A 13189-nucleotide genomic window follows, 5' to 3' on the forward strand; every position below is an offset into this window, starting at 1 on the left:
CCATTTATTTTGAGATATTCAACTGAATGGCTCAATTTGTACACCCAAGTCAGTCCTCCAAATATAGGCACATTTCAGTATCAGTTGCTGAATTAGTGGAACTGTAACAAATGCTGGTTGTCAGTGTTGATTTTGGAGCAGAATCTAGTTCTAGCAGCCAGTCAGATTTCTACCACCTACAATCTGAAAAATGAATTTCAGCTATTAACATGGTGACTTCTTATCTTTAACGTGAACTTTGGTTAAAAGAATCTGGGACATTTTTGTCTGAAACCTCGTCCTTAACATTGCTTTTCTGCTCTGACTCACCTAAAGTTCCAAGACAGAACTTTTGTGTTTGTGTGTGTGTGCGTTTGCTCAGAGTGGGGGCAGGTCATTGTTGCTTGTCACCAGAAATGGAAGGGGGGGCGGAGGAAGGGAGTGTTTTTTGTTTTTAACTCTTGGAAATTGTAAACTGACCTCCTTGTAAGAGGAGAAGGGAACGTGATCCAGGCATCCAAATGAGGATAGAGTTGGGTAGGAGCTTTTTTACTTGGACAGCTGCTTAATTCTCAGTATACAAAATAATGCTAGAATAGTATCCATATATTCTATAATATCCATATACAGTTGTAGCAAAATTAAAAGAAGAAAGCAGAACAGGGCATAGTGTTCAAAAGCCTGTGCCAGAATAAACACAAAACAAAAGAACTGCAGAATCCAAACATATGTTTTTAAAGTACATTTGCAGAGAATGGGAAAAAATAGTAATTGTATGTATGCTTGATTATACATTTTGTTTAAATATGCATTCTCATTAGCATTATGTCATATTGGAAACAAGCTGTAAATCATATTAATAGGTAAAGATTATCTTATGAAGGAAGCTCATTTGGTAACATAACTTGTTGAGACATAAGACTGTTCTGGCTTTTACTTTAAAAGCATTAAAAACTTTACTTTTTTATGTTTTTGTTTTTTTTGCACTTCAGGAGGTAGAGATTTTAAAAGTAGAGCTTGAAGCATCGCAGAGACAACTTGAAGGAAAAGAAGAAGCACTTAAAATTCTGCAAAATATGGTAAGAAGTGCTTTTAAATTAGCAGCTTATTTAATAGGGTTTTAATTTAAAACATTAACTGTACCTGAATATTAAAGAGCTAGCAATTATGAATACTGCTTTCCATACAGAGTCACAACTATTATTGAAAGAGGCTCCGCTATAATAGCACATTGGTAGTTTGACCTTATAGGATCTATCCACTTTAGTCAGTGGATGCTATTTTCCTTTGACTCCTTTTACTAATGTTGCTTCCTGTGCTGTGTCTTTCTTCACAAATCAGAGGTTTCTTTCAGTTCATGTCCGGATATCTCACAATAAAAGACAATACCTAATAACTATTAGGGGATCACCTTTTTGTATGTGTTGTGATGTTTTTGTTTACTATTAAAATCAAAGCCACCGCAGTCAATTTCCAAGGTTTTAGTGTAGTTACACAACCCATTTACAGTACTGTTAGGTCCTATCCATTTAAAATTGTATTGGCATTGTACCTGGGTCAACGATCATTCATACAGTACCCTGGGTCCTTGAAAGTTACTTTTGTAACACAGACAGGCCTTAAAAGAAAAAAGGATCTTTTTTAAATTTGTTTTTAATATATTTTTTTCCAAGTTGAAGCAGAGGTAAACAATCCCATAGTTGGGATCCTCTTTCCAGATGATGTCATGGTATCCTCACACTGAGGATGAACCCCAGTTACTTGGAAGAGCCAGGTAATAGTAATGGGGGATTCAATTATTAGAAATATAGGTAGTTGGGTTTGTGATGACTGGGAGAACCACATGGTAAATCGCTCTCTGGGTGCAAAGGTTTCCAGTATCATGAGACATCTAGACAGACTTAGGTGCAGTGCAGGGGAGGAGCCAGTAGTTGTGGTACATGTAGGTACCAGTGACATAGGAGAAAGAAAGAAAGGTCCTGGAGGCCAAATTTAGGCTGCTAGGTAAGAGATTAAAGTGCAGGACTTCCCTGATAGCATTCTCTGAAATGCTTCCAGTTCCATACGCAGGGCCAGAAAGTCAGGTAAAACTGAAGGGTCTCGATGCATGGATGAGACAATCGTGTAGGAAGGAGGCTTTTAGGTTTATTAGGAACTGGGGAACCTCTTGGGAAAAGAACAGAATTATCAGACACACAGATAAACACAATATTTTGGGAAGAATCAATATGGCTTTTGTAAAAGGAAATTATGTCTCACCTATCTTTAGAATTCTTTGATAGTGTCAACAAGCATGTGGACAAGGGATGATTCCGTTGATATAGCATACTTGGACTTTCAGAAAGCCTTTGACATGGTCCCTCATCAAAGAATCTTAAGCAGACTAAGTAGTCATGGGATAAGAAGGAAGGTCCACTCATGGATCAGAAACTAGTTAAAAAATAGGAAACAACGGGTAGGAATAAATGGTCAGTTTTCGCAATTGGGAGAGGCAAATAGTGAAGTTCCCCAAGGATCTGTGCTGGGACCAGTGCTGTTCAATGTATTCATAAGTGATCTGGAAAAGTGCGTGAACAGTGAGGTGGCAAAATTTGCAGATGATACAAAATTACTCAAGATAATTAAATCCAAAACTTACTGAAGAGTTGCAAAGGGTTCTCACAAAACTGGGTGACTGGCAACAAAATGGCAGATGAAATTCAGTGTTGGTAAGTGCAAAGTAATACACATGGGGAAAAAATAATTCCAACTATGAATTCAAAATGATGGGTTCTAAATTAGCTGCTACCACCCATTCAATGTGCAGCAGCAGTCAAAAAAACTAATGGCATGTAGGGAACCACTTGGAAAGAGAGAAATAAAAAAACAGAAAATATCATACCACTATATAAATCCATGGTATGCTCACACCTTAAATATTGCATTTAGTTCTCGTTGCCCCATCTCAAAAAAGATATATTCGAACTGGAAAAGGTACAAAGAACGGCAACAAAAATGATTAGTGGTATGGAATAGCTTCCATAGAAGGAGAGATTAAGAAGTCTGGGACTATTCATCTTAGAAAAGAGACGACTAAGGAGTGATAGAGGTCTTTACCCCTGGACGTAACACAGGAACAAGGGATCACCCAATGAAATTAATATGCAGCAGGTTTAAAACAAACATAGTGAAATACTTCTTCACACAATGTACACTCAACCTGTGGAGCTCATTGTCTGGGATGCTATGAAGGCCAAAGGTATAACTGGTTTTAAAAAAGAATTAGTTAAGATCATGGAGGATAGGTCTGTCAATAGCTGTTAGCCAAGATGGCCAGGGATAGAACCCCATGCTCCAGGTGTCCCTAAACTGCCAACTGCCAGAAGCTGGGACTGTATGACAGGATGGATCATTTGAAATTACTGTCTTCTGTTCAGTTCCCTTAGAAGTATCTGGCACTGGCCACTTAAGAAGATAGGATACCATTGGTCTGACCCATTATGGCCATTTCTATGTTCCTGAAATGCTGCTAAACTTTAAAAATAGCAAAGGCTAGCAGGAGTTGAAACACAGCTGTGGTTTGCAACTCTGTTGTTGAAAACTTAACATCTTGAGTACTAAAACCACTAGGATTTTTGTAATCCGTTTAAATATAAATTTAATTTAAAGAATTTTCTTTTTCTTCCTTATGAGTCTGTTGATATGAGGAAGTGTATGTGACTTAATCCCTCAGTAAGGAATTGCATTCATAACTCTGACCCACAATTTTTTTTTTATAGATAGTGCTATATCAATCTACTTAAGTTTTTAAGAAGTGGTTGCTCCTTGTCATGAAAGCAAAATGTGGCTTTTGAAATCTATAAAACCTATGGTCAAGAAGAGCTCCCTTTGCTTCACAGGTGCCGACATTTGTCACCAGTGAGTAGGTTAATTTTGGGAATTAAATACCTAATCTCTCCATGAATCTCCACTCACGTGTTCTGGGAACTGAAAACCAATCTCAGGTTCTGCAATTTCTACATTCTGTCCTTAATTACTGCCAAAAAGAACAGCTTAGCTGAGGGACTAATGACCAATTTAAAGTTTGGTCTTTCAAAAACAAGGCTTGATATCTCAGCTTTCCAAAAGGATATGCTGGTTAGTTCTAACCTTACAGGTTGAGATATCAAACCTTAAAATCCTATTATTCTAATTTCTAACTTGCTTCCCCTGCCCTTCCTTCTTCCAATAGCTGCTAGAGCTTATCATTCTTTATACCACCTGTAAGGGTACGTCTACACTACCCGCCGGATTGGCGGGTAGTGATCGATCTATCGGGGATCAATTTATTGAGTCTAGTGTAGACACAATAAATCGATCGCAGATCACTCTGCCGTGGACTCCTGTACTCCACCGCAGCGAGAGGTGGAAGCGGAGTCGACGGAGGAGTGGCGGCAGTCGACCCTGCGCCGTGAGGTAAGTCGACCTAAGATATGTCGACTTCAGCTACGCTATTCTCAAGATGTAAAGTGATACATTAATTTAGTTATATAATACTGTTAGATTTGTCTATATGATCTTGTCGTTGTTCATCTTTTTCACAGACAGTGTTTAATAAAGCCACTAGTCATACAAAAGCAATGCTTCAAAAAACTGAGGAACAAAAGAGAGCTTTAGAAAAGGTAAGAGTGCAGATTTCTCGTCTCTGCAAAATCATGCTAATATCATAGTGGCTTTATTCCTTGTAATTTGTGAGGCTAAACCAATAATTTAGGATTTATTCTGAACTGACAAAGGTGGTCCCTCTGTTTTTGAATATAATATATATCTGACTTTATTTCAGTTTTAGGTTTTGCTGACAGAAGTCTCATCCCACTTAGCTTTAAGGAGACAATGTTAACTTATCACATTTATGTCTGAACATTTGTACCTTCTGTTTACAAATAATTAAGATTACTATATTGAAAAGACAGGGGAAAAAAATGTTTTTCAACTTGTTCACTTTGTGCATTTGACAGAACTTTGTTTATAGGCTGGGATTTTCAAAGGAACTTAAGAGAGTTAGGTGTCCAATTCTCCAATTTTAGTCATTTTCTCTCTCATTTTTTAATGAGTGGGTGGGTGGCTTTTTCACACACAGGAGCAAGGTGGGGGAGAGACATTCTGAGACTAGGAATATAAATGTAGCTCCATTAGAAACTGGTGGAGAGAGTTGAGGGCAAGTATAATTGAAACTACTTTAACTCATTTTTTTTAAGACTTGAACTTGTATCTCTAATCAAATGTTAGACTGTCAGCTGTCTGTCTTTCTAAGGAACGTTACTGCAATGTGATGCTTGGTTCTGAGCCTTTAAGGTGTCCAATACATGGGCATTTTACAGATATACAAGTGGGATTTAGACAAGTACAAAAGATTACATTCAGATATGGACACAAAATTCACTTTTATCTGGCAATTAAGTACTGCCTAAGTGAACACTCGCAGTGAATTTAGATTGTAATATGCCACAAAGAGGCAGTTTTTCCTGCTGAATAAGACATAGGGATTACATGAATGCTTGTGTAAAACATCTGGCCTAACTGCCTCAACACATGGAATCCATCCTGAAGACCTGTCCGCACTGCAAATAAACTAAGTTGTAGCACCTGGCTACCACATTTACAATTTGTAGTATAGATAGAAGATTGGAAATACCTACGGCCTTAGTACAGTTATTGGATACAGTGAAGTTTCCTTGTACACTGTAATTGTAGTTGGGTTGGGAGAAAAATGTGTTATAACCAGGTTCTCTGACTCAATTGTACTTGGGTCTAAAGCTGTTAATAGTGCCACTTCTAATATGAGAAAACCTGCTCCTCCTCTTCATCTACTATATATACTGTTGTGTGGTGAGGCAAAGGGATTACTTGCAATGGTAGCATGTTAGAAGGAGGATAATCACTTGATCTCTCTCCCAATATGGAACTATTACTCAAAAGCAGCTAACACCATCAATTTCTCCATTACGCTGATGTTTGGAGAATTTTCCTTCAAAAAGGTGAGTGTAGAACAAAGTACTTTACAACAGTGTTACCATGAGATAGTGTCACTTTGATACTGAAGAACTTTACCATTATCCACTTGAGTGCAGCCTAATGTATTTAGGCAAAACATACCTCTTGTGTCCTCAGTGGAAGATTGTTGCTAACTGCCAGCACTGCAGAGAAACTGTGACAGAGTTTCACAGTAAAACAATTAAAGCAGAGTGGGAATTTTTCAGTATGTATCTAACAATGTGCCATCTGTCAAGTATTAATTTTAATTGCTACATCCAGACAGGTCGGATTTCTACACATACTGATATTCTTTATATAAGTAATTTCAACTTGATATTCTTTGTACAAATAGCAGCTTACTGTTAGTATGGGAAACTCCCATAGGAGAAACTGTCTAATGTCAAAAAGGCCCATCTTAGATGTCTGAGTATTGAAAAGAACACTTACTGTGAAGGGAAAGGGATACTTAAAGAAACCATGGCATAATATCCATGAATTTTTGGACAGCCCAAACTATTAGTTAGTTTTAACCTTGTGTCTGAAAAGGAATCTATTGGGTTTTTGTTTTGTTCTCCCCCAACCGCCCAATTAGTGGGCATCACCCAAGAAAAATAACCATACAGAATGTCATAACCTAAAAAGGTAATAGGGTCTTGTGACACATGGACTTCAGAAGCCCCAGCAGTTTATAATCTCCTTTTAAACTCTTCAGAGGATCCCCTCTTAAACTCTCCGGGTGAAATCCTGGTCCCATTGAAGTCAGTGGCAAAACTCCCAGTAACCTCACTGGAGCTGGGATGTCCCTTTCTGTGAGCACTTGTTTTCACACAAACTTGCACCTGTTCAATTAAACTGTTCACTGGTGTGAGCACTCTTATTCCAGTTTAAGAGTGTCTTATTTCAGTTTAGCTTAAATCTGTTCTAAACTAAACCAAAATAAACCAGACTTGCACCAGTTTAACTAAATCCATTTAAAATCACACCTTAAACCAATGTAAAGCTCTGTGTACAGACAATCCTGTAGTCTGTCACATTGCCCTCTGACTATGTTCAGAGAAAAGGACAAGCTAATACCATGTTGTAAATCCTGATAAATATTCCAGAACTTTGTAACCAAATCTGGAGGCTGCCTACAGATGCTTTCCACAATATTTGTCTAGGTCTGTTTATTTTTAAATCTGTATAGTTAGTTTCAACTAGTCACGTAAAATTACTAATTAAGTATTTTTTAAAGACAGCTTTAATTTAAAGAGAACTGTTAGTTGGTTCAGTAACAGAATGAAACTGAACTCTGACATTAGGGAAAGCAGAACCAAGAGTGTCCTTGGATAAAATATCTGGAACATGGACAATTTTTTTTTTTTTTTTTTTAATAATCTAAATGTTGTGGTGCTTTAGACTCATTCCTGTAATTAACTGTTGCTGTTTTTTCATCTCAGGAAATAAATGCTTTGCAATGGGAAATTGAATTTGATCAAGAAAGATTTAAAAACATAGAAGAGACATGGACAGAAAAATGTGACAGGTATTTGAATCCAATTATGGAATCTCTTTATTTTTAAATATCTTGTTGACTCTTGGGTGAAGCTTTTCTAATGTCATCTGCATGCCCCAACATACCAGATTTTCTGGTTCTTCATGTTAATTTCCTTGTGGATCTCAGAAAGTATTTAACATTCATCAATATGCTAGACATGTCAGTTTTTAAGTATTGAGCACTAAAGTTGATAACTCGCAATTCTTTACTCTTGTTTGAAGAGTATATGTTAAGCGGCTTTGCTGATTTGAGCTTTCAATTCAATCTGTCTTTCCTTATGTTAACCAACTGGTACAGGACTATTTATAAGTTAACATTTTATTTAATGAGGTGTAGAAAATAATGCTGGTGTGGTGTGCAGGCCTATAGTAGAGTCAAACAATGGTTAATGATATTTTTGTTTTGTACATTATAGTCATGAGTAAGAGTGTGCTCAAGTGAAATGTGATACTACCACTTGCCCCACATTTAAATAAAAATTGCTTTTTGACTGACAGCAGCTGTTACTTGTTGGGTATGTAGGACAAACCAAAAACACTGAATTAGTAACATAACACAACAACAGACATTGAGAGCACTAATAAGCAGTCTCCCAGCAGACTTTTTTTGATTATTTAAAGACACGAGTAACTTCTCTGAAGTCCAAACAGCAGAATTTCAATTATTTCAGTGAAGATTATTTTATATTTTTTAAAAACACATCTAGAACCAAGGAATAAGTACATGTACATTAGTTGATTATTATGTATTTGTTTGTTATGTTCTGCAAATTATCAGCTCTTTCCTAGTCATCTAACCTATCAGGATTATCAACAAATACTCTTTAAAAACACCTACACCCTCCTAATTCATCCTCTCTTCTTAAAAGCTTGGGTATAACAGATAGGCCTTTTTGGCATGTCCTGAAGGTCATACTCTGCCTTTGTCCAGCTAATGATGAAAGAAGTTCCAGAATTAAGGGCTTCTCATATAAGGGCTTGCTATCAGACCCTTTCCATTTAAATCATGAGTGCATGAATGTGAGCACCTCAGCTGATCTCACATGTTGTGGAATCAAACAAAAAGAGGGCCAGGAAAAAAAACGGTATATTGGTACTCTGTTAATGCTTAGAATTGCATATAAGAGGAATTTATGTGCTGCCTAGCAAGAGTTGCTGAGTAGGCCAGAATAAAGTTCGATTCGAAACCGAAATTGAGAAACAGTTTTAGAAAGCTGCAATAATTCAAGAGCTCAATCAATTTTTCAAAAGGTTTTCTGATCCCTGAGACAACAAGATGAGTGGGTCTTTTGCCTTTAAGGGCTGGTCTACACTGGGGGGGGTGGGGAATCGATCTAAGATACGCAACTTCAGCTACGTGAATAGCGTAGCTGAAGTCGAAGTATCTTAGATCGATTTACCTTGGGTCCTCACGGCGCGGGATCGACCGCTGCAGCTCCCCTGTCGACTCCGCTACCGCCGCTCGCTCCGGTGGAGTTACGGAGTCGACGGTGAGCTCGTTCGGGGATCGATATATCGCGTCTTAATGAGACGCGATATATCAATCCCCGATAAATCGATAGCTACCCGCCAATACGGCGGGTAGTCTGGACGTACCCTTAGATGTATATTTAAAGGAAGAGATTTCAGTCCACCAGTTAACTGTTTAAAAAACGAAATAAAAAAAAAAACATGAGATGTAATTACATGTATTTTAATAAAAACTCTGGGGATGTGCTGGGAAAAGGCCTATTAATACAATATCAGAACAAAAAGTATGGAAACAAGGCTTGTGTCCCTTTCTCTTCCAGGAACAGGAAATATTTAACTGCAAGGTGAAGTGCATTACATTTTAATGTACTCAAGAATTAAAAGAACAGATGTTTTAGAACCATACTTAAGGAAATAGGAAGTTTGCACTGTATGCTAAGGACAAAGCCATATCGTAACAGACACAGTGATTTTATTGGGCACATTTATTTTAACCTTTAATGGACATTATGGATTGTCTAACAAATATTTCAAAGTACTATAATTACCATATATACTCGATCATAAGCTGGTTCGTTTATAAGCCGACCCCCCCCCCCCCCCCCGAAGATGGATAAGTAAAAATGGCAAATTTTTATGACCCATTCATAAGCTGATCCTATAATTCAGGGGTTAGCTCTCAGCCCACGGCCCATCAGGATAATCCGCTGGCGGGCCGAGACTGTTTACCTCGAGCATCCTCAGGCACAGAGGTAAACCTAAGTAAACAAAATGTCCCAACCCGCCAGCAGCTTACCCTGATGGGCCAGGACAGCAATTGGTGGGGAAATTTTGGATGGGGCGGGAGGGAGTAGGTGGGGGTCGGGGAGTAACCCCTGTGACCACCCCCCACATGTCCCCACCCCTACCCCGGGACACCCACACTCTTCCCATCCCATCCCTTCCCACCTTACCTGGGATGGGCTGGGGGAGGATGTCTCTGGCCTGGCCAGAGCTGCTCCGGCAGGCCGGGCAGTGTGATTGCAGCCTGCTCCGGCGGGGCGGGCGGTGCGGCCACAGCCTGCCAGCCCCGGAGCTGTAGCTGCTTTGGAGGCTGGGGGGAGAGCAGTGTGGCCAGAAGAGGAGAGACTCTGGCCCCGCCTCTTCCGTTCTGGCTCTGCTACCTCTGCTTGCCCCCTCTGTTGGGGGAAGGGGAGTTGTATCCCACCTCTCCCCCTCTCTATACCTGTTCATAAGCCGACCCCCTTCTCTGATGCTTCCCTTTTTTACTAAAAAAAAATTCGGCTTATGAACGAGTATATACAGTATGTATTTTGTACATATTTTTAATGACTGTTCCCAGTGACAATATAGTATCTTCCATTTTCTCTCAAGTTCAGGTGTTTTTCAGGTATCTTACGTTCCATTTTACTTGTTTGAAATTTTCAAAATGTTTCTTATTTGCAAAGGCTTTGAATATGCACTTTTGCATTTTTTTTAAATGTTTCTTTTTGTGTTTGTTCTATAATGGGCAGTACACTAAATATTATTAGCAGAATCTCCCACTAAGAATCATTGACTATTGAAGGCACGTTATCAGCTTAATATCTAGCTGTTGCTTTTTTTTAAAGAGTTAAAAAGTAGTTTCAGGTTCTATATTTGCTATTTGCACCAACCTTCTGCCAGTTTTTGTAATTTTATGATGCAGTATCTTCCATTTCTTGTACATATTTTTTTCTCTTTCTGTTGCTGTGGGAAATCTTCACAAACAAAAGAGGAAACTGATTACACACACAGGGAATGTCTTCACTATGGGGCTTAGTCGACCTAAGTGAATAACGTAGCTGGAGTCGATGTAGCTTAGGTCGACTTACCCCTGTGTCTTCACTGTGCTGCGTCGACGGGAGACGCTCTCCAGTCAACTTCCCTCACTCTTCTCGGAGAGCTGGAGTACCAGGGTCAACTGGAGTGTGCTTTGCCATAGATTTAGCCGGTCTTCACTAGACCCGCTAAATCGATCCCTGATGCATCAAATTGCAGCAGCGTGGATCTCTCCGGTAGTGAAGACCAGCCCACAGTCTTGTCAGAGGCACAGAGTAAGAAAATTGAAAAAAATATGGCAGGGGGATTTTTCTCTAATCTTTCAGTAATTCTAATTGCTACATATAAAAAAGCTAAGGAAAACATTTTAAGACACAAGTGATTTTAACTTGAGTCAGTTTTTAAATAACTATTTCAAAGCTAAAACAGTCTGTGTTTGTTTCCAACTTCTGCAGGATATATTGTGAAAATGCAGCCCTTAAGAAAACATTGAAACTCAGAACAGATGAAGTTAGAACTCTTAAATCTGAAAATGCAAGTAAGCAAACACTGCATTGCTCAATACTTTTCCCTTTTTAAAAGTACTGTTTTTAATGAGAGAGACAAGATAGATGAGTTAATGTATTTTATTGGACCAACTTCTGTTAATGGAATGGACCGCTTCACAGAGTTCTTTGGGTCTTGGGAATGTAACGAGAGTCTAAATATAAGTTGGAAGAGATTGTTAAGCATAAGGGGTTTGTTGTATTAATTTAATTGGAATATATGGGCCAAAGGTGTTAACGTTTAATGTTGGACAAAGACTATGTTAAACAAGGTTCGGGTTTGTTATACAGGAAATCGCAGCCTGCTTAGTACCATGGCAAACACATTATTAAACATCCTTTTAGAAGAAAAATCTCCTTGTTTGACAAACTCTTAGATGGTATTAAATATGGTAATAACTGTCCTTTTAGGGAAAAGAGAAGAAGTTGCTTGAGGTGGGCTACAGCTATTGTAAGTCTGATCTCATTTCATCCCAAATGGTGGTTGGGATTCAGCTTGAACTCATAGGGGTGGTGATGTTATTCAGGTCCTTCTCTTCGGCCTGGTCTGGTCAGGACATCCCTCAGGATCAGGATGATGAAAGCTCAGGGTCCCAGGAAAGGGGATGTATGCCAGCCATGATGGTAAAGATTGCTCCTGGAGCATCACAAAAGAGGTTTATTTTACTTTGAGCCAACACATTGTTATTCAATGGTGCCTATATGTTCATCTGATCTTGCTTTGTTTAACTTTGGATCTGGAAATCATTTTTAGCAGCCAGGGCCGCCCAGATGGTGGGGCAATTTGCCCCAGGGGCCCCCATGAGAGTTTTTCGGGGCCCCTGGTGCGGGGTCCTTCACTCGCTCCAGGGGCCCCAGAAAACTCTAGTGGGGCCCAGGCCCCCAGAGCTTCTTCTGCTTCAGGTCTTCGGCAGCAGTTCAGCGGCGGGGGGTCCTTCCGCTCCGGGACCCGCCGCCGAAGTGCCCTGAAGACCCGCGGCTGGGGGTCCTTCCTCCCTGGGACCCGCCGCTAAAGTGCTGGGTCTTCGGCAGCAATTTAGCGGCGGGGGGGCCCCCTGCCGCCGAAGACCCCAGACCCCCTGAATCCTCTGGGCGGCCCTGTTAGCAGCTCATGTCTGGAGATACCATCTTAAGCCAGATGTGGCTTACAAAATTTTTGATTGATTTCAACTTACCTTCATAACTGTGACTTCAAGATGTACTGATATTTTACATAATGTAATAAGGAGTGGGATGTGTCTGTGTGCGAGGGAGAGACACTCACTATCTCCTTTAAAAATGTGACTCTTTGCCATTACTTGAGCGCTGTTCACTAGCAACCTGTTGGAGCGTCACTGACATATTTGTGCTGGGTCATAGGATATTCATCTTTAGTAATAGAGACCCATCTTTGTTGTCTTTGACTTTTTCTTCTCAGTCCTACTGGCCTTGCAGATCTGGGGTATTTTCTCTGGAATGGGGAAGACAGGAGGGAATGATAGGTTGAGTGTAGACTCAAAATTCATGTTAGATGTATGATTTGACTGTTAAAATCTTTTCTTCCACACTGGTAGTTTGTTTTAGTTGCCACTCTTTGCATTAAAATAATGAAGTAGGGCACTCTGAATGACCTTACAATGAGGTAACTTTTGAAAAAAGAATCATTGTGTCTTTTCCATCATGATCAGTAGCAAAACATAACTAAGCAAAGTGAATTTGTTTAAAAAAGTGAAACTAACTTGATTTTTTTCTTTGTACAACACATTTTGTAGATAAGAAAAATAAAATGGACAGTTTATCTTGTCTTCAGCAGCGAGGTGTTTGATAGTGATCCAAATCAGATTGTTTCAGCTGCTTTATTAGAAGACCTTATTGGGGGAAAAAGT

General features: G+C 39.4%; 1 protein-coding gene across 3 annotated transcripts in view; it reads left to right on the plus strand.

Annotated features, from left to right (window-relative positions):
- Window positions 1-13189, plus strand: part of CCDC125 (coiled-coil domain containing 125) — a 37137-nt gene that overhangs the window by 7514 nt on the left and 16434 nt on the right. For all 3 annotated transcript variants that reach the window (XM_005288200.5, XM_024104531.3, XM_065599127.1), the window contains exons 4-7: window positions 972-1058; window positions 4542-4619; window positions 7413-7498; window positions 11235-11317. In XM_005288200.5, coding sequence (XP_005288257.2) covers window positions 972-1058; window positions 4542-4619; window positions 7413-7498; window positions 11235-11317 — 334 coding nt within the window. The remainder of the gene's footprint in view (window positions 1-971; window positions 1059-4541; window positions 4620-7412; window positions 7499-11234; window positions 11318-13189) is intronic.

Source organism: Chrysemys picta, chromosome 6 (assembly GCF_011386835.1).
Source record: "Chrysemys picta bellii isolate R12L10 chromosome 6, ASM1138683v2, whole genome shotgun sequence".
NCBI lineage: Eukaryota > Metazoa > Chordata > Testudines > Emydidae > Chrysemys > Chrysemys picta.